Here is a 26,290-nt window from a genome sequence, read left to right as displayed (position 1 = left end):
TGTAAAGGGTGTTGTTTCCGTAATTTCTCTCTTGGCCCATTTATCATTTGTATGAAGGAGGGCTACTAATAGCCTTGACTTAATTTTGTATCCAGCCACTTTGCTGAAGGTACTTATCAGTTGTAGGAGTTCTCTGGTAAAATTTCTGGAGTCGCTTATGTATACTATCCTATCATCTGCAAATAGTGATACTTTAACTTCTTCCTTTCCAACTTGTATCCCCTCATCCCCTTTAGTTGTCTTATTGCTCTGGCTAGAACTTCAAGTACTATATTGAATAGATAGAAAAAAAAGTTGACGGCCTTGTCTTGTCCCTGATTTGAGTGGATTTGCTTCATTTAGTTTGATGATGGCTATTGGCTTGCTGCATATTGTTTTGATTATATTTAGGTATGTATCCTGTATCTCTGATTTCTCTAATACTTTTAACATGAAAGGGTGTTGGATTGGTGGATCTAGGCCTCCCTGCACATACATAGCAGATGTCAGCTTGGTCTTCATGTGGTTTCTGAACAACTAGAGCAGGGGCTGTCCCAAAAACACATATGTGGGATATGTTCTTCTAGCTGGGCTGCCTTGTCTAGCCTCAGAGGGAGAGAATGAGCCTAGCATCACAGAGATTTGAAGTGCCAGAGTGGGAGGATACCAGGGGGCTCCCTTCTACTCAGAGGAGAAGAGGAAGAGAGAGTGGGTGACCAGGAAAGGGGGCAGTGAGCAGGATGTAAAGTGAATAAGAAAAAACTAAAATTAAAAAAAAAATTTTTTTAGCTGTCCTCCACTAGAGACTGTAGCATGAAATTTCCCTTAGAGATAGTATTTGGTTTGTATATCACAATGATAAGTCATCTTAGAAAAAGACTTTTTGTAGCCAGAAATCAGTATATTAAAATAATTAATAACAACAACAACAAATGAATAGTTAAAACAATAGGCGCTCAGGGTCTGATCCACAGGCTTGAAAGCACAAAGGCAGCCACTCCCTCTTCCACCTTAATATGAGGCAATAAGTCATGAGCTGTTCAACAGCAATGGCTAGGAATGGACTTCTGCTTCCAGGTCTTCCAGTTTCAAAAAGAAGCACTGATGATATCCTATGGACCTGAATAAAGTTCTGTGTCCATTTCTGTCTCATTTTGCAGACAGACTGTGTGTCTGTGTTAATGAACCTGATCCTCTTGGTGTAAGGTGGGCCTCACCTGTTCTGGCCCCATCAGAATACTCGATACAAATAAAGTCTGAAGGACAGTCTAGGAAATGAGATAGGAGGGGCCATGCCTGCAGATGGTCCACAGGCACTGTGACCAGAAATGTTATTCATAAATATTTCCTCACTGGAACATTCAACTCAAGTTTTCACTAAGCCACTGGTTAGTTTGAAAGCAACAAAGGACAGCAGAGCAGTGACTATTTGTCACTGTATACATTCCAGTGAGTCTGACAGCTGTACTCTGATGGTTAGGAACCTACATGCATTGCTCTTATCTCCAGCTTGGTTGGAATAGTAAGAGGTCAAGGAAGAAAAGAAAAAAAAAAAAAAAGAGGAAATGATGAAATGGGTTTTCAAAAGCTTTCTTGCAGGCTCATGGCAAGCAGAGATGTGTCTGTCTGGAAGGAATGTTTGCTTGGAGAGTATGAACCATACATTACAGAGCTCTGCCAGCAAGAGGCAGAAGCAAGCCTCATTCTCAGCTCCTCCCATCATTAAAGCCAGACAAAAGCTACATAAACACTGAGCCACCCAGACAGTTCTTCAGCCAGAGAAGTCCCATTTCATATTTTTCCATTCCTTAGTGATATAGCCCAGGGACCAAGATGAGGAATTCTCCCAGCAGCTGGCCACATTCTGCTCTAAATATGTTTTTTATATTAGATTTGCCCATCAATTTGCTTCCCAGTGGGATGAATGCTTTTCTTTTTTGTTAAGGAGGAAATACCAGTTATTTATAGCAACTAGGGAAATAAATGAACGGTTGCAGGAGCCACTGGATAGCATGTCACCACGTAAACAGATCTATAAACAGTCATTTTCCACAACAGTCCTGCAAGATGCGAAAGATGACTGGGCCAGGTCATTCCACAAAACCTTCCAAGCTGCAATGCCAGCCTTCCCTGCAGGAATGAATTTCAATCAAGAGATCAGTAAATGGGACAGTGGGCGATACAGAATGTTTGGGGTCTTTTCTAGGCAGGTCTGCTAGGTCTTAGAGCCAGCCTTGGCGTTGTCCCTTGGAGTTGTAACTTGGGGAAGGCTGGAATCATCAGCTCTGAAGACCCTACTGTGTAATAATAAAAAAAAAATTAAAAAGCCATATTAAAAGATTTTATCTTTAAAGAGGTACTGAAAATGTCTGTTTGGTGAAGAAATCAAATATTACAGCTTTATTGTTATATCTTCTGCTCACCCCTCATCTCTTCCACCTTCATCACCACCTCCTTTACTATTCAGATGTGTAGATCCTCTTCAACACCTTTTAATACTCTCAAGCAAGTTGGTCTTCATTGGGCATGACTTTTTAAGCATATATTTTTATCATATTTTGATCCTCTACATATAACTCACCTTCTTTTGTGCTTATACTGTTCTCCATGTTTAGAAACAAAAACCAAACGAAGAATAGGAAGACCTAAGAGGATATCACCTAACATGACCTAAACTTCTCCACAAAGAGATCATATATTTTTGGATGGGATCTCAGCTTTCACTGTTATTGCAGTCATAAAAGAAATACCGCCATGGTCCTCAGAGTTACGTCATTTCAGATAACACTTTTTCATTTGCTCTTTACCACTCACCTCGCTTAGTTTTCCCACAGGCCCCCAGGAACACTTCAAAGCTGACAATGTGACAATTTCCTCAAATGACAAAGCAGAGACCATGCGCATCCTTCACCATTGTGGGGCACACCGAGTCACCTACCAGGCATGATAATGTCAGAAAAACCCAGCTTCCGCGTTATGGACACTCCGTGAGAGAACACTGAGGAGTATTCTCTTCTGATCTGTTCAATGTCTCCGTGTAACAGTTGGAGGGAAACTGCTAATCCTGAAACAGAGGAGAGACACGCCAGTTACCATAAGTGACCCGTGGTCCCTAAGAAGCGAGTGCGGCCCCCACAAGCTCAAGCTTAACGTATGAGGTTTTACTAGCCACACAGAATTGATAGAGACTAGGAAGGATCTGTAGGTAACACTCTTCCAACATCGACACTGGAGTTTCCCAGTTTCTAGGAACTGGAGAATCACTGGCAGGAGGTTAAGAATGGGAGGCAGGTTTCTAGCCATGGCGCCCTGGCTGTCAGAATGTGCCTCTTTGGCAGTACTTACTCTCCAGAAAGATAATGGGCAATGAAATCAAATTAGAGCCTTACCCTTTCTCAACCCTACAATGCCTCAATATGATCTATCAAATAGTACAAGCCAGGAAACAAACCTTAAGATATAGGCATTCAAGAGGTTTGTTTTTTGAAAAAAAAAAAAAAAAAGACTTTTCTTGACATTAAAGCAACAAAAGTAATTGGAATAATATCAAGGCTACATTCTTAATTTGATAAAATACAGAGACTTAAAGTGGCATGATTTTCTGAGAATTTATTAAGACACAGGATACTTTGACAAACAAGAAGGAATCCAGTCAGTTTAAAATTATCTGTTTTTCTTCTTTATCCCAATTACAGCGACATTATCACAGCAGGACATGCAGAAGAGGACGTTTACTTCATATGTAATTTTCTCAATTCTAAGGCAGGAGCAACAAAAAGGAGACTAATGGGGAAATGCTAGTCTATCACTTCAAAGACACAGCATCGTCTTCAATTCCCTCCTCTTTTCCTCATTTTTAAAACAAAAAAGACAAAAACCCTCTCCCCTGTATCAGCAGGAGAAAATGAAACCTCTCCGAGTGACTTTTTTTTTTCTTTTAAAAAAGTGAGCCATTTTTAAAAAAAAAAAAACCTGCACTCAGTCTAAAGTGAGGCAGGATAATAGAGTAAAGAAGATAATACAGCCATCTACAGATGACCTTTAATCTAAAACATTATTTGTCCTGAATAACTCAGTCATTCATTTACAGTACTACAATGCTCTCTAAAAAACGATATACAAATAACCTCAATTACACTGGAAAAAAACCCTGCAAACCTTATGTGCAACACAGGCCCATGAGGGTTTTCCTTTTATTCTCCATAAACAGTATGAAAAATACAGAATAGTGAGAGGTGTTTTGTTGACTTGTTTGTTTTAAAACAGGGGTCATAAGGAAGACAAGAACTAGAAAGGAAGCCCTGCCTTGGGCTTGTCTCATAGGACGTGTGCCTCAGAGAAGGGCTTTGGGAGTGAAGTCTAGCAGGCTTCAACACTTTGTCCCTGCTCTCCACTTCTCTGGAACTCTCCCTTCTTTATCCCACCTGACCCAGCTCATATGTAGCAGAAGAGGAGGATGATCAGCCCTTCCATAGTCATGAGGACTGAAGTTAGAAAGAAGCCAGCCATCTGGACTAGTGGATGGATGGCAACCCTCAGAGCAGCTTCAGGATACTTCATAGGACAATCAGATTCCTTTCAAAACTCTTCGGCCAGGGAACAAACACCAGGCAGCACGGGTTCTAATCTCTCTGACCTAGCAGCTCTTCTTCCTAACTCCAGGCCCCCACTGCCCCATCGAGTCATCACAGGCTGTTCATTTCCCACTATTGTCCTTTAGCCTTCAATTCCCACAACATCACCAGCAGCGTCACCAGGAGCTGGAGTGTGTAGAAGACCCACATGTGCCACACACAGTTTCATAAAACAATGATTCCTGCTGGGGAAGGCACTGTTCAAAAGTCCCAGAATTCTTAGAGAGTGAGGGAGTTGACATAGATCTTGAGATTCTATTATATTTTTCAAATGACAATCATTTTATCAGGATGTCTGTGGAAGGGCCTGATCTGGGACACTTGCAGCACCATGTGGCAAATACAAAGAAAGACAGGGGAAATCTCTGCAAGAATTAAAAAACATAGACTATCATTTTCAGGATAGGAGGGGGAATGGGCAAAACTGACTAGGATTCCTGTTTATCCAATGGGTGCCGCATTTATTTAGCCTTCAGTCTCTTCCCCTTTCACACTTCCTTCCTCCTTCAATACCTCCTTTAAAAAAAAAAAAGAACAAAAACAAAAAGTGAATTCTTTCTAGAGAATTAGATACCAAAAAAAAAAAAAAAAAAAAATAATGGCATCCTGGAGAAATTAAAGAAGATGTGGGAAAGAGAAAGTACCCTGTCAGGAGAGAAATGGATGGAGGGAGAGCAATAATGCACAGGAGATGCATTGATGTCTAGAGAGCAAGTGACATGGAGAAGGGAGGGCAAAAGACTGAAGGGTGTCAAGAAGGCAGCAGGCCGGGGGCAGCCAGCTAGCTAGTGGATGTCAGAAGGGAACTCCAAAGTGATGGGGGAAACCTAGAGAAGACAGGATGGGAAAAGGAAAATCACTTACATGCTGGATACATTCTAGAAATTAGAAAAATAGAGAAAAAAGTCCTAACTCTGGTTAATTTCACTATCCTAGTGACAAAAATTGGTGCTAGTGGGGGCAGTAATTGTCATTTGCGGTTGACCCATGTTCTCCAGAATGAAGAATTCACAATCAAGAAGTGGAAAAGTCAACTGAATGGAAGGACTGGCTACAAGACACATGCTCTGCTCCAAACAGTTAGGCTTTCCCACAAACTACAACTCTCCACTACAGAACAACTACGCTATGAAAACAGACTAGGTTCTCTCCCCAGTTCCACAAGTTTCCCTGTAGCCATATATTAAGTAAGTACTCCTTTTATCCAGCCTTGGTGATCCATACCCTCAATCTGAGCACTGAGGAAGTGGAGGTAAAAGGATGAGGAAGAAACTCAAAGTTGTTCTCAGCTATGAAGTGTAGCCTCCCACAAGCCTGAAGCAGGCTGAGCCAGAACTTGACCTTGCTGCCACTAGGGAGATTGTCTAGGGTGGAACCTTCTTCCCTAGATCACTTTTGAGCCACTTTCGCTGTTCCTCTTCAAGATACTGCTACCTGCTGAGAGGCCCCAGAGCTATTCCCTATCCTGCACGTTATCACCTGCAGCTGGTTCCAGGCTTCAAGAATGAATTGGCAGGAATGGACTTTCCCCCCTCCTTTATAAAGTGTGTCCGCCATTAAACATTTGAACCTTGAGCAGACTAGTTGTCTTGGTTCCATTATTTCTCAACCTAGGCTCCCTCTTTTCTTTCAGTTCCAAGATGCCTTCCAGGCTCGAACCCGGATATGTGAGTTGCTGGCTGGCCCCAACAATGAAGCAAGTGTATAATTTCAGCAAACAAACTAAAATAAAAAGACAACACATGGTGCCAGCAGCTGGGCCACAAGGAGCAGCTCCACAGAAACATCATGACATTTCTATTTATTTTGCCATCATAGAGATTGTTGATGTTATTTTTATAGTGGTCCTTAGTTACTGTGACCTTACCACTACAGACTGAATAAATTAGTCATCAGAACACTATCAACAGAATGGGTAAAAAATTGCTCATCACTACAAAGGGGAGTTTTGACAAATATTTACATACTGATGTATAAAAAAAAAAGAACAGGAGAAGAATGAAGACTGTCTGAGGGTAAGTAGAGCTGGTCGGGGAATGAGGGACATGCGAAGACTTCTGGAAAGGATAGAAAATTTCACTTAGATTTTCAAGGTTCTCACCACACCGTAAAAACAAACAAACAAACAAACAAACAAACAAATAAATACAAGCATGTGAGATGACATATACATTAAGTACCTTCATTTACTCATTTCATAATGTAAACATAAATCACAGGATCACATTTACAATGTAATCCCATACATATTTTTATTTGTCAATTATATTTAATGAACCCAAGGGGGTAAAAAAGAGAATTTCTTAATCACTCTAGGTATTCAGAGCTTAGTTTAATCTTTCAGGGCTACTCATTCATGCCAGTGAGAAGCTCACAAAAGAGGAATTGGCTTTCTATTTCCATCCTTTGCTACTTTACTATCTAGGCATTCTACTGATCTCAGAGGTGATCACTTCCAGAGTTTGGTCTGTATACTTTTCTGGATTCTTACCATTATTTGATATGATCAGTATGGGGATAGGTAGCTTATGGTGTGAGGAAGCAGAAGAGAGAATACAAGGATGTATACCACAGAATTTCTGGTCCTAAGGAATTGCTAAGTCAAGATACGTATAAGTGAACAGACAATAAGACAGTTGGGGCAAAGTATATGAGTGCAATATACAGAAAATGATTGCTGAGAAGATTTTTAAGTTGAGAGAAAAATTATACAGAGCTCTATGATAACCGATAAAATCAGCCAAAGAACTAAGTTACTTTTAATTTTAGAAAATAAATTATGTTTTCCAATCTCTCTTTTTTTTTCTTTCTAGCCCTTGATGTAAGTTATTCTTCACTGTTAACCTTACTAGATTGAGAATCACTTGTGAGACACACATTTGCTTTGAAAGTGGTTTCAAAGAGGTTTACCTAAAGAAGGGAAGATCGACCCTGAATGTGGATTATATGTCCTACACACCAGCGGGCTGATGTCTTGCACTGAATAAAGAGGAAAGGGAGACATTGTGCTTAGCATCTGCATTCATCTCTCTTCCTGACTGAGGACCAACTGTACTCAGTGGCTTCCTGTTCCTGGTATCATGCTAGGATGGATCAAGTCCCCTCCGAGATTACAAGCCAAGATGAACCTTCTTTTTAGTTGATTTTGTCAGGCATTTTGTAACAGCCTCAGGAACAGTACCCAAAACTATGTTCAAAGAGAGCTGGCTCTGGGAGGCATGTTGCCCTTACTAGAAGAACCATCATCAACCTGAACTTGCATGGCAGCCTCAACATTTGCGCTCCAATTAGAAAGACCTGCTGTGTAATTTTAAGCCAACACGTAGTCATTAGTTAATCTGGAGTTTGCCAAAAAACAACATCAACAACAACAACCAAACAAACAACAACAAACCAACCAACCAGACAAACAAAGCAAACCCCAATCAACCCTGAAACTGTATTATTCATTATCATGCTCAGAGAACAGCAGCAGCATAAAGAAAGGCTAAGGCTCTGCTGACTGTTTGGCGACTCTCATTTTATGGGGACTAGAGATAACTCATTTTAGAAGATGGCTCTTATTAGGCTTATGAAATTCTGCATTTTTATATTGAAAGTGGCAAGCACAGCATGATTTGTAAGAAGCAGCCAGATTTGATTTTAGGTTACATCAGCCATTTTGTCACTAATGAACCAAATAACAGATAGCTGTGAATACACAGCAATGCAAAATGGAAAATCACAACAAACATTTGCTAAAGATATGCTATTAAGTGTGCCATTTAAAAAAGTGCATGAGAAGGCTGAAGGATGCCGTCTCAATGTGGAGTTCTCCATGCTTCGGTTCCCATCTCCAAAATATAAACATAATGACATAAATTTTACAGAACTCTTTAGGTAAAGCCTGATAGGAATTGCTCGAAAACGGTAGCAGGGGTGGCTGCAACTGTCGTAGAGTTGCTATTGGATACTGATCTGTCACTCATTTCTCCCTTATTCTCCCCAGCCACGGAAACCAACAAACTAGGTTCCATTCTAAGCTGCAAGCGTTTCCCAAGTGCCATACATTGAGAAAGCACTCTTTTTACCTATGCTCGGTGGTCCATACCCACAATCCAAGCACTCAGGAGGTCGGAGGCAGGAGAATGAGGACCCAAGGTTGTTCTCAGCTACAGAAGCAAGTTCAAAGCTAGTCTTGGGCACACAAGACCCTGTCTTGGGTCAGAGAGGCAGAGGACGAGGAGGGAAGAATAGAATATAACAAACAGAAATCAATTAAAGTAAAATAAAACTTTAGGAAGTAATACAATTAATAAGGCAGGAGGAAAACATTTACTAGGCCTGGCTTTTTATCAGTATATAGAGCCCAGGGTTTACTGAGTGCATGATCAGTTCTGTGTGGAGGGTTCCAAGACAAAGCTATCTATCAACATCATAGCTCTAACCTGGAAGGTGGGAACAAGATGTAAGTGGGACAAACAGAGATACGAAGGTGGAAAGGTCCCTAATCACACAGGGCTTTGGATGGGATTATCCAGATATAAACCAGAACAGGGAACCAGAGACAAACTTCAGATCCCCAGATGCTCAGCCGGCAAGTCCATCTAGGCATCCTCCTGCCTTACTGGTTTTCAATGACTTAGATTTTTCTTTTTCTTCCCCCCCCCCCTTCATTTCTAATGAACCAAATAGCTCACAGCTGTGGATGTAACAAGGTAAAACTGCAAAACCATGACTTTAAAGACTCTGAGTTGGGTTTTCATATTTTACCTATTGTCCTATGATTCTGGAAATACTATATTCCATTTCTACTTTTAAACAAAATTAACACAAACGATTGACTTAAAGCCTGTATTTAATTGTGCATGTCTCTTCCTGCAATGGTGGAGGGGGGAAAGACATCCTATCTCTAAAGAGGACATCTTTTGACTTGTGCTGTTTGCTGATGCTTAGGTGTATGTAAGGCCATGTTCCCATCCTCCCTGCACACTCTTCTCATGTGTCCTTCTTTGCTCCTGTTCTCAGTCTTCCTTTCCCTTGTGGTCATTCCTATTTCTTTCCATGAATATGGATGTTAGGGTTTCTATGACTCTATTTGAAATTAGAACTATTTACTTGAAATTGGAATCATTCTCACTTGGAAGGTATAATGTAGCAAGATGTAGGATGCAAAGTTGGCCTTTTCCCTAAAGCAATTCTGTGACTTCCTATGATGTTCAGACCTTTACAATTGCTGATGCTACACTGGAGGGCAGTGAGGTAAGCAGCATTTTCCTCCTGGATTTTAGCTTGGGCTTTAGTGTTCTGTGGTTTCGTAACTGATTGAGATACAGCTTGAACTGCATCTTCTCGCTTTATGATTTCCCTTCTTTCATCCGAGCGCTTCCATTTCCTCAGTCCTTAACATTCAAATATTGCCACTTTTTCCTTTACCTGTACCACCTCCGTAAGCCCTGTTAGACCCATACTGGCCTTTCCATTCACTTTTCTATATCTTTTAAGTGTTTATCCAGATTTTTCCATTTCATTTTCCCTTTGTGCAGAATTCTGTTGGAATTGAGCTTTATTTTCAGAGAACTGATTCATTTGTTTCAACTGTGCTCACCCCCTTACTAAGCATTAAAGAAGAATTTTCACTCTATCCAGGACCATCATAGAGTTTAAGCACCAAGATGATACAATTTTTATTTGTTTTTTTAAATGAGTTATGCCAGTGTGTAGAGTAATGTCAGCAGAATACAAACTCAATCAGCAATTTTTATGCATTAGTTTTAAATCTTGTTATTACATTAGACTGTCCTGAATTCTACTTAGCCTTTTCTTGTCAGATACTTTTCTGGACTCCTAGGATGTGATCTTCACTGGCTGTACCTGCTTCTTCTGAGTGACAGCTGACTCTTTAGTGTTATTATCATAACTCATCTTGGGTGAATGTTTTTCCAGCACAGGAATCCCACTCATTTAAATGTACAATGGCTACATATTTACATTTTTAGGCTACTCAGCTAGGATAAGTTTTATCTTTACACACCAAGTTTAAATTTTATAAGTATGAATTTTTCTCAACTATTACATAATCCAGACTAAGGGCATAAAGGTCAACCAAAGAAGAACCATTCTACCCATTATCTCTTAAAGTCAGAGAACAGCTTTCTTTTTTTTTTTTTTTTTTTTTTTTTTTTTTTTTTTTTTTGGTTTTTTGAGACAGGGTTTCTCTGGCTGTCCTGGAACTCACTCTGTAGACCAGGCTGGCCTCAAACTCAGAAATCCGCCTGTCTCTGCCTCCCGGAGTGCTGGGATTAAAGGCATGCGCCACCTCCCCCGGCGAGAACAGCTCTCTAAAGCCCAGTACCAGAGGAATCATTTCTCGGTACTATTTATTTGGTAGTAAGCCTCATCACATGTTTTTGGGTTGGTTCACCTTAAGTACTCTCTTCTCCTTCTCAGGGCCCCCATTCTCTCAGATCAATAATTCAAATTTTATTTGTTTAGATTTGAGCCTCATATTTACATATAGTAGCATTATTTCTCTTTCTTCAAACTTTGTTTCTCCGTTTCTTACCACATTTACACCTTCTGCCCTAACCCTATACTGGATTAAAACCAGGGCCTTGAATACACCAGGTAAATGTGGTCACTGTCCCCACTGCTGCCCTTGACCACTTGTCCATGCTTGTAGCAGAAGAATGGGTGACACAGTTGACTATACCAAGAATTAAAAAAGAAAAATACCAATTATTTAAAAAGTCTTGACATTTGTTTTTTTCTAGTAACACAGTAGTCCATCAAGAAAATGTACTAGAACATCTTCAGTGGGAAAGTGAATTGGAATTGTAAATCAACAAATCAAACAACCAATCCAAAAATATTCTAATGATGAAGTTTTTAAGGGACATTAACCTTAACCATGCTTTGTTCAAAAAAACAAAAAACAAAACAAAAACAAAAACAAAACCTACCCCTTTAGTGTAAACAAAATCACAATATTGATGAAAATGTTGACCTAAGACATATAAGCTATTGCAAGCCTAATATTGTACTCCCCCACCCACTCCTGACCCCTCTCTTTTCAAACAAAGTCTCACCATGTAGTTCTGGCTAGCCTCAAATTCATAGAGATGCATCTGCCTCTGCCTCTGCCTGCTGACTGCTGGGATTGAAGGACTGTGCCAGCATGCCCAGCTGTACTACTTACTGGTTTTTATTTTCTATTCTGAGTTTCTACAAAAGTTTGGAAGAAGATTACAAAATGTTAAAATGTATGTTCTATAAATAAAGACGCTACAAATACCTGAGCTAAGAATAGATGTGCTAATCATGTAACAAGATTTTCACACACGAGTTAAAGGGCATATTACAACCCAGAAATAGTTACAAATGAATCCGCAAACTGAATTACTGGGATAGGAAAGGAAGAATATAGTTGGACTATCTATAATAATCCTCATTTCTTTTATTTTCTTAAAGAGAAGTTTCATAAATTACAATCACTAAACTCTAATGGTTCCTCTTTTTCATAAAAGTCAGCATTTAAAGATATGAATATGCTAAGAAAAGGCTCCAAACTGTTTCATTTGCCTTTTTGTTTAAAAATAAATAAGTCCAATAGTGAGGCTGGAATTAGGCTCTCTATCTGAACTCAGCCATGATATTAAAAAATTCATACCTATTTTAAAATATTCGTGCCGGGCGTGGTGGCGCACACCTTTAATCCCAGCACTCGGGAGGCAGAGGCAGGCGGATTTCTGAGTTCGAGGCCAGCCTGGTCTACAAAGTGAGTGCCAGGACAGCCAGGGCTACACAGAGAAACCCTGTCTCGAAAAACCAAAAAAAAAAAAAATAATAAAATAAAATATTCCTAGTAGAACCAAGGTCTGGTAGCGGCATAGAAAAGGACTGGCAGGATAATCATTATGTGTAATTTTAATAATTTGGTAAAAAAATAATGAGGGATTAAACTTAATATCACAAATTGTTTTAGAAGATGAGACCCCCAGCTCAGCAGGTTGCCCTGAGAACAGAGCAGGGAAGTAAACACATAAAGTAGTCACTGGCAGCTTTCCCTTCTCTTTCTATTCATTATCATAACAATGCCCAGATCTCAGGTTTTGCATCTCTTAAGCACTACTGATTTTCTCTAAGTTATATTTCCTTTTCTTTCAAATTGAATACCCAACCCCTTTTAAATTTTGGTAACTTGTGCAAAAAAATCCATGGAACTCATATTCTTCCCAAACTATTGCTCTTCTAAGGCATTATGCTAGGGTCACATTCGGAAGCACGGAGAAGGTTCTTACACTGTTAGAGAAAAAAATGAAAAGGCACTGAAGAGTGCTGTTTAGTGAGGCTTTGGAAAGCACCTTAAGAGCCTTGCCCTCAAAGCCAGGGTGAACTATAAACTCCCTTAGGGGTTTGACAAACACTTCCAACTTCCTGCTGTTTGATCTGGCACTAGGAGACCATGAGACAAGCTTCAGCTACATATCTTATAATTGGCAATATAGCTTCTAATTTTATTTTATCATTCATAAAATGGATACTTATCAAATGGTCACTAGTCATTGAGCATAGGATATCTTAAAATGTAACATATATATATATACATGTATATTAGGCAGTTCAAACAACTGAAGATCCCACTCTAGGAAAAATATGCTCATTTATACAACTTCCAGTGTAGCCTTTCTTATGTATTTCATTGGAATTTCCTTCCTTTTAATTGTAACTGTTAGAATGTAAACCAGATAAATTACAAAGACAGTGATTTAAAAAGAATATGGCTATAGAAGCTAGTTATAAGAAAGTAACATCCTATCTTTAAAAGAGAAGACAGAAAGCTGAAAAATGGAGAAGCAATTTTCTGTGGAGTTGACACTACTACCATGTGCAAAGCCCCCAAAGGAAAGGATCCTGCTGGCTCCTGATCTCTGTCTCTATGAGACCCCTGTTCTACTAGGAATATTTTTGAATTGTGTGTAAGTTTTATACTATTGTGATTGAGTTCAAATGAAGATCTTAATTCCAGGCCAACTCCGTTGGCACCTGGTGGAGAGTAAAAGAGCTCTTTGGAGGCCTCTTTCATAGAAATACTAATGCTAGCCAATGAGACCACCTTCCTCTCAATACCCCACAGGCTCCACATCCTGTTGCCACTATACTGGGTACAGTACTCTCAGAGACCAGCAGAAGAGGATGGATCCCTTGGAACTTGCTCAGAGCAAGAGAGAATTTTCAGGGGTATAGATAGCTAACAATCCATAAGATCTAGATTAGATCCTATTAAGTGTTTGTTCTGAAGTAACTGGAGACCAATCTACTGAAATATTTCCAACAACCCAGGTGATAAGATGTTGGGTATCCTTTAATATTGTCATTTTGAACAGCCACAAATTTATGTCACTAATACTGACACTACTCAAATATGGTCAGAACTGTATAACATAGCAGTTCTGATATGTCAGAGCAATAGCATGGTAGATGAATGTCCCAGTAAGAGTGAACACAAGTAGGCAAAAGCAAAGCTCCCTTCTACCTTCTTTTATCTGTGCTGCTGAAGGGGAGGCACCAATTAGGGCAGGTCTCACTGAGTCAAATAATCAGATTAAGAAAATTCCCCCCAGCTTGCACAAGCCGTTTGCCTTTTGGTTTGTTCTAAATCCAGTAAAGTTGACCATTAAAGTTCATCACCATCATGTTTCCTGGAATCTGGAAAGAGGCTAGCCCTACCTGCTATGCTCTCCTAACATGCAGAACTGAGAAGCACAAGCGGCCTCTGCTGATTGTAACTGCTGGCGCAAAGATCTCCTAGTTTTCAATTGGGGAAATGCTTTGATGTTTTTATTCCAAGGAAGTGATTAGCCAATGGCTACAAATTATAGAGAAAACAGGACAGGTCCAACACATAAATTAATGCATGTCAAATGAAGACACAATAGAGGCATTCGGAATTGTTTGCTTTCACAGTCTTAACCAAAGTAAATTTACTGGCTAAAGACGAGAGCTGGAGGATCTATACTAACCGGAGGATGACACCATAAGAATACTTTAACGTTGTCTTTTGACTAATTGTTATTTTCCATTTTAAAATTCCATTCTTGATTCTGATTCAGGATAGCAATGTTTTCATCACACACACACACACACACACACACACACACACACACAGAGCTTAGTGCCATGAGATTTGGAACTTTGCCATGGTTTTCTCTGCCTGTTCATTTCTCATTAATCTGCTGTAAAAATGTTATGCTTGCCTACTTTCTCAGCACTTCTCATGAGGGTTTCCCCATCTGAACACATGAAGTAAGTCTGAAATACTTTCTTTTCCTAATCTTTTAGTTACCAAAGGATCGGTCACGAAGTTAGGATGGGTGAAGAACAGCTACATTTCCAATACTACAGTAGTATACATGACTGTTCAGCTCTTCAACATTTTGTGTACCTTACAAATAGCAGATCTTAGTGACCATGAGTAAGTTAGAGAAATAGTAACTACTGTATATAATAATGCTAAACTCTAATCACTACTTCCATTAGATTAAAACTTAAACTCAGAGGTTTTTTTAAATCAATTCTACACATATTCTTTAAAATATCTTAGAGTACAATTTTTTGCCTGCATGTCTGTATATGTACCACATGCATTCCTGGTGCCCACTGAGGCCAGAAGAGGGCACTAGATCCTTTGGAATTGGATGTACAGCAGTGGTGAGCTACCATGAGTGTACCAGGAAGTGAACCTGGGACAGTAGTGAGTGTTCTTAACCAGTGAACCATCTCTCCAGCCTCTTCAGTCTTACATTTTGAACTATATAATGGAAAACTGAAAAAAAAAAAAAAAAAAGGGAACCTGAAAGGATATGGCCACATGTGACAAAGCCTTGGTTTTCTTGTATTACAAAGGACATTGAGAATACGGTTGTGAAACATTTAATAGGTTCTATATGTCAGAAATCTTATTACGCCAATGTTGAGTTCCTGATCTTGCTATTATACACTGGATATCATAGCTGGGGGTGTAAAAATAGAGTAAGCAGCTTGCTCTCAAATAGTTAACAAAAAGTAATGCAAATATGCATATAGGATTCACTGTATAGATCTATATGTCTGTATGTTTACCCTGACATACATTTGTACACATATGCACACAAGTCAGGAGCAAAGAGGCCAATATTAAGAATCTCAGCTACCCAGGACTATTGAATCATGCCATCGTGTGCACATGCCAACATACTTGCATTTGGGAAATACAGATAAAGTGAATGAAATGAAATATCATCCTATGGGAAATGAGTAAGTCATTGCATGACTCACTACTTTGTAATTGAACAGAATTAACTATGAAATAAAGTTCAAAAGGATTAAACAGATAGGGTGGTTTAATAATTAGGAAGTTCAAAAAAATAAACAAAAAAGTAACACACTATCTTTTTAGCCAATAGGTGGTGCCATAAAGTACTATTTTAATCTTAGTGTTCTGAGAAAGCAATTTATAAATTCAGCACTCAACAGCCAGGGGCACCGATAAAAGTCCTTGGGTACTATATCACTTGCAGGATGGTGAATCAACTGACTACACTGGTGTGCAGAGATACAACTGTCAACAGAAAACCGCAGTCTAACACTACAGAAGTCTCTGCAACAGCATCTAAGGAATACTATTACAGCTGGCATAGAGCCATGCCACTCTCCCTGATAGAAAGGGTAGGCTCCTTATGTAACAATTCCTGTGAAATCTCACAGGGTTACAATGTAGTTGGAAGGGTAGAATTGTGCATGCTCATCTCACAAAGGCAAAAAAAAAAAAAAAAAAGATTCAAGAAATTTATCTGATTAACAAATATGAGTTCTTTTTTATATGTGTGCAAACCACACATGATACACAAATGATAGGTAAACACTGTAAATTTTCTGTTACTATATGCTGAAATACGCTGTGAGTTTTTACTCTATTTGTGTGTGAGTGTGTGCATGCGCACACTTGTGCGTGCAGAGATGTGACCGAATGTGGAGGTCACAGGACCACCAGAAAGAGTTGCATCTTTCCCTCTACCATGTGAGCATTAAGACTCAAACTCAGATCATCAGGCTTGGCAGCAAGTCCTTTACTCACTGAGCTATCTCACCAGCCCTGCCAGTGACTTTCATAGACTTAAGTCTTACCTACAAATTTGCCTAAATACATAACATGGGCTCAGTCTAATTCCACATTCCTGGACTTCAACTGCCATCTATTAGAAGTGACATTTATAATAATCATTTTTGTTCAGCAAGCTAAAATCTGGCTTATTTTTAATGAATATTTTTAGAATTTCAAATATTTTTAAATATTTGGTCATTATATTAATACATTTAAGAATTCTCATCTAACAGAACTATTAAAAATTCAAATTACTTAATCTAATTATAAAGTTTATATTAATTCAATTTTTTTAACCATTTAACTCACTCCTTTCTCCCAGTTTCTAAGTGTAATAGATAAGGTGGCTAATATTCCTTTCAACAAAGTCGTAGGTTAGAGGGAAATGTGAGTTACCTAGATGAACCCATTTACCCATCACACAGACAAGATGACATCACTGAGACTGAGAAGCACATCAGTGGGGCAGAAAGGCCTACAATTGGCTGGGAGAATTGTCTCAAGAGCAAGTTTAAAGGTCTTTCTCTTCCTCCCCTTTCCCCCCAGTACCAATGGCCAAGGAATAGAATGGGGTGACAACAGGGGAAAGCAGCCCTTTTATAGAACGGACTCCATTTCTCTTCCTGACTCAACACTTTCTGGTACTCTGTTTTCACTTTTTAAAAATCACATATACCAGTACAGCTTATCTCTCCAGCCCCTCATGTCTGCTCTTTGCCCTTGCTATAGTGTGTCACAGTGTGTCATACTGTATACCCTTCTGTCCATACATCTTTACTTGCCAATTAATGAGTCATTGGTCTGGTTTGAGATCTCTGGCTTCTGTGACATCATCAATATTGGTTTCTTATCAGGACTCCTCCTGGTTACTCTCTTGTGGCCTCATATAAGTCAGTAGAGTGCCACCTATTCAATAATGAAGTTGACTGGACCGAAAACACCTAGCTGGGCTTGTCATTTCTTCTCCTCAAGGAGGCAACATAGAACAAAGTAAGAAGAATGAAGACTCACCAAGAAGGAAGGGAAGTACTTTGCTGGAAAGTATGAAGGTCTTTGTTTTAAAAAGACCGCTCTGAGCCTTTACTCTGGGAAATTACTGTGCAGTGCTGAGGCCTGGAGCTAGCATGTCTCCAGTTTGAAAGAGCTAGAAAGTATCAGGTATTGGTCAGAGGAGTCCACATCAAACAGATGTTGGCTGTGTAAGAGTTGAGTGGGACTCAGACTTGAAGGAGGTGCATGGGAGGGTGGGTGTCCTAAGGAAGAGTCAGCAGAGCGTTATAGCAGAAAACAGGTACAACCAGCATGTGCCGAGCGGCCAAGGAACTCAAATATCCCAGGTACACAATAAAATGAGATGCCCCTCACCACAGCGAACAGCCTTTATATGAGGTACCATGTTACAACGGAGGCTTTCGTGCTCCAGACAGGTAGTAGCAACTGTGGTTTGGGTTTTTGTTCTTACTGTCATTTTGTTTATTTGTCCATTTGTTTATAGTACAATGGTTATCAGTAGAAAAGGGAAGACCCAACACTAAGGTAGCTCATGTCTCATTTTTGGGTCGAGTTTCACTTAAGGATCCAGGAAGACGATGTGATCAGGTTAGCCAGTAGTATTGATAAAGGACATAAAATATGTGGAGCACTGCCCCAGTGTGCAGCCCCTCCTTATGGAATTAGCAGATGTAGCCACAAGGACAACAATAATTAAATTAAGAGTAATCAGAAAGAGATGTTAACAAATCTGCAGAGAAAAGTTGGAAGAAGCAAAATGTAGAAGAGGTTGGGTTGTTTCTCAAAGATCCAACATATCAGTAAGACAATTAGAATTATTATAAAGAACAAATAAACAAAAACCCTAACCTTTTCAAGGAATTAAATAAGGATCTATGATTTTAAAAATGGACCCAGGAAACTGTGAGGAAATGTAATGCATAGTGGACAATGGCTTCAAAGGGACTGACTATAAGACATATATTCTATGACACATTGCTATTCATGATAATTGCAATCTCTGAATAAGCACACATACATCTTCTCTGTGAATACATCACGGCGGTCAGCATCACTCTCCTGTGCAGTCTGCTTCCTTGTGTGAACTGTATGTTTGTTACCCAGTATATAATTACATTATTGTCCACAGCCATAGAATGATGCATGTTTTTACTGCACTTTAATGTCAGGTTTCCACTAACCATTGGAAAACCCGACAGTGTTTATAATTTAGTTTTTGGCTTACAGTAAAAACCTGAAGGCCTCAAAATATGGTAGCACAGAACAAATCCAGATCCTCTGCTGTTTCAAATGAGAGTGGAAAGAATTTTTTTTATAGAGAGAATTATATTTGCAAGCCTATCACCATTTAGGGAAGTGCTGAAAAATATTTACTGTTTTTACGTGGCAAACAGGAACAAAAAGCCACAGTGGGGTGACCATTGTTTTCTAACACGGATGAATGGAGGGTGGGAATATAAGAAGTGTAGGGAGAGCCACCAAGCCGAACACACCCACCTGCATTGGAGCCAGTCAAATTATAGCGCGCATTCAGCTTCTTGATGATGTTCTCGTGGATCTGGTACCACTCGCTCTCTGTATTACACCTATGAAAACACAACCATTCGGTTAGGCTCTAACACACAAGTTCAAGGCCCAGGTGTGATAGCACACCTCTCTCAGATATAAACAGGAGAACATATTGTTCTCCGTGGAGTCCCCAGTGCCTGGCCATGAGGCTTACTTAGTGCGGGCAGGAATGTTCAACTCTACCTTAATCCACCAAGTGGAAGGTGTTGAAGACTAAGAATGAGATACCGAGATTCAAACTTACACTATTAAATGAGTTATGTCTGAGGGGCAAGTTGATCATTTTCTCTGTACCTTGCTTTCCTCATCTGTTAAAATTGCATAATTAGCATATTAAATATTGAATAAACATGGGCTTATGTAACATCTGGCATTTAGTAAGTGCTCAATAAATAAAGGTTCTTAATAGAAAATTTTTGCTCTCTGTTATATGAGTAGGTCTGGCTAAAGTAAAATGTAACCAATTAAGCATACTTAAATTGATGCTAACACAGCTTATACTAGTGAAAGCCTGCCAGCATTTATCAGGAGGCAATTTTCCAAGTCTCAGAGAAATGGTATTATTCTATTGTTTTCTCCTCTGACCTACCTCTACCTCTTTACTTTTTGTTGTTTGATTGATTTTTTTTTTTTTTTTTTTTGGGGGGGGAGTGCTGGGGATTGAACCTAGGGCCTTGTACATCCTAGGCAAGTATTTGTTTGTTTGTTTTCTTTTTTTTTTTTCTTTTTGGTTTTTCGAGACAGGGTTTCTCTGTGTATCCTTGGCTGTCCTGGAACTCACTTTGTAGACCAGGCTGGCCTTGAACTCAGAAATCCGCCTGCCTCTGCCTCCCAAGTGCTGGGATTAAAGGCGTGCGTCACCACGCCCGGCCTAGGCAAGTGTTTTATCACTATTGCTATATAACTCCAGTCTTTGCTTTTAGTTTTTGTTACTTACTAGCTCATGGTATCTTTGCATGGTGGACTATCAGGGTTATCAGGGACTTAATAAGGGATGTTTGTTATCTGAGTACCAATGAACACTTTGAACATAGCAAAGCCTAAAAACTATCAGTTGCATAGGATGGATGGAAGAATGAGTAGATGGAGGGATCGTGGATGGGGTTCTCACAGACTAGTAACTATTAGTGTTACTAGTAACTAGTAACAGTAGGAGGAACTCCTAATAGCTCATAGAGATTTGTGTCTACGGGTCTGCTTTACTGCTACAACGACTCTAATGAGACAGCAGAGAACTTCCCTATCTAGATGTGCTTGGAAATCTGCTGTTGTCTTTTTACGCTCCTTCCTGAGGGTCTTTCTTGGATATGGAGACTCCATGTATTATCAACCCAGCCCCAATGTCCCACAGCACCGGTCCTCCTCTTAATGAGCAAGTCTGAGGCATACATTTCACCAGTATTACCTTACATATGTACATATCACCATGGGTCTTCTAGGTTAAATATGATGGGGGTTATTGTCAGGACAGCTAACAGTGGGATACCAGACTGAGCCTTGGCTCTCAGAAGACTGTAAAAAATCTACATAGAAAACCATTCCACCCAGAGGTCAAATTCCATTTAGTACTTTTCAATGTCCTTCCCTCTGCCCAGTGAGGAAGAAGGGAAGATAACTGGTTTAGTTGCTGTTAGACTCTAGAATTTATGTTTTGACCTAAAACAACCTCCAAGTAAAATCAATGCTCCTGAAACAGGTAACTGAAATATCAGCATTTGTTACTTCTTTTCTTTCTCTTTTCTCTCTGCCCCCCTCCCCCTTATTTTTTTTTTTTTTGAGTCCTAAATGGAGGTAAGCATTCAGTCACTACAAGAAGTAGAATTTCTTCCAAATGATTTCCAACTATCAATTTAAAAGCCTTACTACTTACTACTGTCAGAGATGGCTTCCACTGATTAATATTTTTCTCGTGGAACTGTTTCACAATTTGTGGAGCTGACAGAAAGAATAACCAATAACATAATTTCCTTTCTAAGATACAACAGGCAATAAAAGACCTACAAAAGAGCCACACAATTTTTGTTTAAAATGGACTTTTTCAAAGCTGGTTGCACAATCAGGGGTGCCACTGTCAGCCCCTCAGTCTCTCCAGTGGTGAGATAAATACAAAGCCGTTGCCATGCCTGGAAAGACTACACTAAGAAATGATAAGACTATGTTTGTGAAGAATTTTGGCTTTCTTTAGTAATGCTGTGCTCTGTCATGCTCACATTACTAGACTGTGGTGCCAAATAACATCCCTAAAAATAGAAGTAGAAGAGTTGAGAGCTCAGGTTCCAGAGTCAGACATATTTTGATCTCCTTCCTTGGTACCTGGCTGACACAGGTAAGTTACTTAATTCTCAGTCTCCTGTGCGAACTGACCTAAAAACCACCCGCTTCATGGGTCTGCTGTAAGGATGAAGTGACACAGAACATGTGATGTTCTGAATCCTTTGCACACAGTGTACAATCCAAGGACAGAGGGCTAATGGTCACTGTGATCTTAATTAAGTCACATTTTAGGACTATGAGTAGTATTTAGGAAAAATATTACAGTGGATTTCATCAAAACCATTAATAATGAGGGCCTCCATGAGAAAAAAGACTATCAAGTTCTATTACCCATTCGTTTTAAGATATTTTCAAGCTTAAAAGCAAGGCCATAGGTTTAACATTCTTAGAAAGGATAAAACCATCTCTGGTCCACAACCAGAGGCTACAGACAATCTAATTTGTTTCGGTGGAAAGTAGAACAATCCATGAACCCCTGCAGCTGTGGCCACAAAGCAATGTTATGACCAAACATTGGCAAAGAGCCAGTTGTACTATCCCCATGTTAAAAAAAATAAAACCCTACAAAAACAAGAAACACCTACTGCTATATGCTATAAGGAGCAACACAAGTTTGCTCATGGCACTGGCCCACAAAGTAGTCCATGAACCCAAAAGTGGATGCTCTAGTGGACCATGGCACTGTCTATCAGATCTTCTCTGCCACACCTGTGGGAGGAGTCAGGGTGGGTTGATGTAGACCCATGTTCACATCATCATCTTAGAAATCATTTGACTTAAAACTTGGACCAGACCACATGATCTTCTTAAGAGTATTTGCAGTTTATCTGTGCCCAACCCCAATACAACATTGAAATCTTAACCCCCAGGGATCTTGGAATGTGACCTTATTTCAAAAGAGGATCTTCATAGAGGTAATCAAGTTATAATGATGTCTTTGGGGTAAGCTTCAACCCAATATTATTGTATGCTAACAAAGAGAGAAAATAGACAGAAAGACCAACATGTATCCAGGGAAAGGGTCACATGAAGATGAAGGCAAGGGTCAAAGCAGTGAATGTATCAATGGGTATGGATGCCTGGAGACAGGCATAGAACAGATCTCCCCATAGTCTTTGCTCCTGAAGGAAGTAAACACGCCATACCATGACCTCAGACTTCAGTCCTCCAGAACTAACTGGGAAATAATAAACTCTGCTGTATAAGCCAAGTTATGTATATATGTCATTAAAGCAGTTTTAGTCAATTAGCTCAGTAATTACCTGTGCTTCACTCTCTTAGTTTTAAAAATAATAGAGTTGAGCCTTCTAAGAATAAACTAATTGTGTAAAAGTAAGGGTGTGCTGCTATTTGTTTATGAACTGGAGGAGATATCTATCTATGCAGACGATCGTCCTAAATCAATAAACTGCATTCACTAGGACCCTGATTCACAGTTTTCTGACTGAGAATTTATAAGGGTTTTGATGGATAACTCAAGACCACCTTTTCTCCTGTTGCTCAATTATGCATTTAAAGTCCATGCACCCAGGCAGGATTCTGAGGCACCCTCCGGCCATGCCAACCCCACCTCAGGCATGTTTCTTACATGTATACTTTCAGGACCAGGTCATCCTTCGTCTCTCCCGTGAGAAGGTCTGCAATGCTAAGGACTGCACAGCCAAAAGGTCGCCGGTACTGAACACTGCAGGCATTCTTTTTCTCTCCTGCTCCCATTCGACCTGTCCAGGTAATAAGCAAACATGACCCATGAATATGTGAGCAGATGCATCTTAGATACAGACACAGGTACAGACAAGCCACAGGCAATGAAACAAGGGCTAGGAAGAAAAAGACATTAGGGCTAGAAACTACTTCTCTTCTTGTCTAATCACCTAACTGTCCAACCCTGAGTGAGTGGCTTAAACTCCGAGCATGAACAGAACATGAGAACTCTGTACAAACATGAAGACTGGAGCAGATCTCATTTATGGGAAGCAGCTTCTTCTTCTGGTGCCTCATGAAAGCATCCCAGAAGATGGAAAACATTAAGAAAGGTCACGGTACCCATTTCATTTTCTGTCTTAATAAGTGCCTGTTCAAAAAAAAAAAAAAAACAATTCAAAATTTCGACTTTGGTTAGATGTCTCGGAACAGGACTGTGACCCTCGTACTTGGAGTGCTTAGACAAGCTTCCATCTTGGGCTGCCTAGCAAGATCCTGTCTCAAAATCCAAACACAAGGTTCACATCTGAAAACAATCAGTTGGAAACTCTGAACATAACAAGTACAAACGATCAAATGCATATACTCCTGCCTTGGGACACAACTCACAACTCAGTCCTCCTCTGATAGTTCTAGGGTAGTTCTGACAGTTACAAAGTTTTAAGTTCATTTAAAATTTTCAAGGACAAGTTGAAAATTCTTCTCTTCTCTTTCCTCTCCTCTCCTCTCCCCTCCCCCTCCCCCTCCCCCTCCCCTCCCCCTCCCCCTCCCCCTCCCCCTCCCTCTCCTCTCCTCTCCTCTCCTTTCCTTTTCTTCCTTTAAAGATTTTATTTATTTATATGGGTGTTTTTGCTCAAATGTCTACTTGTGTACAACATGGCTGCAGTACTCCAAGAAACCAGAACAGGGAAGTTAAGTGCTCTTAACCACTGAATCATCGCTCCAGTACACTTGTCGAGTATTTTAATACATGCTATTGGAACAATGCTTTGTGTTTTTCTTCTCTCTCTCTCTCTCTCCCTCTCTCTCTTGTGGCAGGGTATTTGTGTTTATGTAAACCTGGTTTTCTGTGAAACTCGTGTAGAGAAGGCTGGCCTCGGACTTAGGGATTTGCTTGTCTCTGCCTCTGGGGTGGTAGGAATAAAGGTGTGTGCTACCAGCGGCTGTCCGGCACATTGGTATTTAACTTATTGGCACTTAACTATCAATTATTATTCTTATAGACAAGCAGACAGCATGCTGGTGATGAAATACTATGAAAGAAGATAGGAAATTGGTAAATTTGTCTGTAGTTCTCCAAGTGATCCATATTTTATTTTCCATGTGAGCAGCAATCTACAGTATATGAACATACACATGGCATGCCCCTAGTCTAATGTTAAATAAGAAAAAAAAGATGGCAAAATCCAGTTTGGTGTCTGTCAGTAGGTCTTTCCATACTATTCATCTTCCTCTAGTATATGCACTATAGAAAATGAGGCAAATGCTGTGGAGGAGGGGACCGATAAGCCCTGCTCTCACTAAAGAAGACCCTGCCCTAAGCTTTGTGATTCTTAGATTTACCCAAGTTGTCCTCCCCTCTCTAGTCCTTGAACCCACAGTTTGAGATTCTCTATCCTGACTCTGTGGGCAAACACAGCTTTGGAGACTAAGGTCTTGATATAATCACAATATCAGAAAAATTGGATGCTAGCCTTGCTGTTCCCAACTGTATGGCTGATGATAAGAATTCAGTTCTGGTTGGTTTCCAGGAAAATCCTCTATATAGGAAGGAGGATAAAATACAGACCAATCAGCTAAAGCCCGAAAGGGAAGCATGGAGGGTGGTGGAACCCAGTGCTGGGAAGTTCAGAAACGAACATCTCCCTTTGCTTCTTTCCTATTCTCTCCAAATCAGAGACCTGCCTATAAATTCCCAGAATGAAGACATTGCTTTTGCTTTTGGCAGCCAGTGAGGGTCACTGTGCCCTTTTCCCAGTAAAGCAGGTACAAGGGACATTCTATAAAAAGCAAGAAGCATCTGTCCTTGACAGATAATAATCTCTTTAATTTCTCTGCATCAAGAACACTGCCAGATAAGTCTTAACCTTTCTCAAGTGTTTTACTTTAGTTTAAATTCTGATCAATTTCTAACTGTGGAACCAATAACTATTGTTTTGCAAGGATTTCTTTGACCCAATAGGGAATAGGAATTCGTAGGTAATTCCTACTTCAGCATTTATTTTATGTTATAGTCATGAAAATCTTGGGAGATTTAAAAAAATAAAAAGAAGGATAATTACCAACAAAATAATCTATATTTGAGAGGATGCCCCAGGATTTTACAGTACCAACGTGGGTGGCATCATTGGCAGTGATTTTGTGGTGAAGGCCCTAATCCCCAAGGACACACACTTTGATGATTGTTATCCTACCAAACCAAACTGACAGATATGGTCTAGAATGTTCTCAATGCCAGAAAGCTTTGCTTTTTCCTTCAATGAGTTAAAAGATCATACAGGAACTTGACCAATATTTACACAAACATATTATCTAAAACACATTTTATATTGACAACTGGCTGTAAATTAAAATTCAAGAAACTAAAAAAAAAAAACATGCACACCAGAAAATATAATACAGACCTCCCTTTTATCATATTACAGGCAAGTTTCAAAAGTAGATAGCAGCATATCACCTTTCCTGTTATTTTAAGAGTCTAATTCTTTCTCACACACTCAGCCATCTAGTGAAAAGCTAAAGACCCACACAAACATAGGGGATGGAGCATACCAGCAACCACAATACCTAAGAGTTGAAGCAGGAAGATAAGGAGTTGGAGGCTACATAGTGAGTTTTAGATGTATGTGATCTAAAAATGAGATCTTGTTTCAAAACAAAACATTCCCAAAGCAAACAAAGTAAGTAAAAACTGAGTTTACTTCAAGAAAATCAACTCCCCTATCCTTCAAATATAAAAACAGCATAAAATAGTTTCAGAACACATTTCTTGTGAGAA

The 26,290-nt window shown here is 39.7% G+C and overlaps 1 protein-coding gene across 7 annotated transcripts in view; it reads right to left on the bottom strand.

The window, feature by feature from the left end:
* Dock4 (dedicator of cytokinesis 4) overlaps positions 1 to 26,290 on the bottom strand; it is a 408,217-nt gene that overhangs the window by 149,832 nt on the left and 232,095 nt on the right. For all 7 annotated transcript variants that reach the window (XM_029484743.1, XM_029484744.2, XM_029484748.1 and 4 more), the window contains exons 11-13: positions 23,177 to 23,309; positions 19,243 to 19,331; positions 2,918 to 3,043 (exon numbers count right to left, since the gene is read on the bottom strand). In XM_029484743.1, coding sequence (XP_029340603.1) covers positions 2,918 to 3,043; positions 19,243 to 19,331; positions 23,177 to 23,309 — 348 coding nt within the window. The remainder of the gene's footprint in view (positions 1 to 2,917; positions 3,044 to 19,242; positions 19,332 to 23,176; positions 23,310 to 26,290) is intronic.

Source organism: Mus caroli, unplaced genomic scaffold, assembly GCF_978045245.1.
Source record: "Mus caroli unplaced genomic scaffold, Mus_caroli_1 scaffold_14, whole genome shotgun sequence".
Taxonomy (NCBI): Eukaryota; Metazoa; Chordata; class Mammalia; order Rodentia; family Muridae; genus Mus; species Mus caroli.
This window is presented reverse-complemented; position numbering and strand designations above follow the sequence as displayed.